Source organism: Merops nubicus, unplaced genomic scaffold, assembly GCF_000691845.1.
Source record: "Merops nubicus isolate BGI_N331 unplaced genomic scaffold, ASM69184v1 scaffold47132, whole genome shotgun sequence".
In the NCBI taxonomy this organism is placed as follows: domain Eukaryota; kingdom Metazoa; phylum Chordata; class Aves; order Coraciiformes; family Meropidae; genus Merops; species Merops nubicus.
In genome coordinates, this window is record NW_008593761.1 from 1 (window position 1) to 228 (window position 228).

Consider the following 228-nt stretch of genomic DNA (forward strand, 5'->3'; position numbering starts at 1 on the left):
CGGGCTCGGCTCCCTGCCGCACCTGACGAACTCATCGGGCAGCAGGTCGGTGCTGAGGCCCAGCCCCTCCAGCACATCCTGGCGGATCTGGAGCAGCAGCTTCGAGTCCTCGGCGTAATTTTGGGGAGAAGGATCCCGGCCGTTGTCTGTCCGGAACTTCAACAGCACTGGGAGAGGGGAGGGGAGTGAGAGAGGGTCGCCCCCAGAATTTAGGAGAATATTTAGCTG

General features: G+C 61.8%; 1 protein-coding gene across 1 annotated transcript in view; it reads right to left on the minus strand.

Annotated features, from left to right (window-relative positions):
* Positions 1-22: 22 nt before the first annotated feature.
* The window catches only part of SAE1 (SUMO1 activating enzyme subunit 1), a gene marked incomplete at both ends in the record, with an annotated part of 2830 nt that continues 2624 nt past the window's right edge, over positions 23-228 (minus strand). Inside the window, one exon of the mRNA XM_008935529.1 lies at positions 23-167. Coding sequence (XP_008933777.1) covers positions 23-167 — 145 coding nt within the window. The remainder of the gene's footprint in view (positions 168-228) is intronic.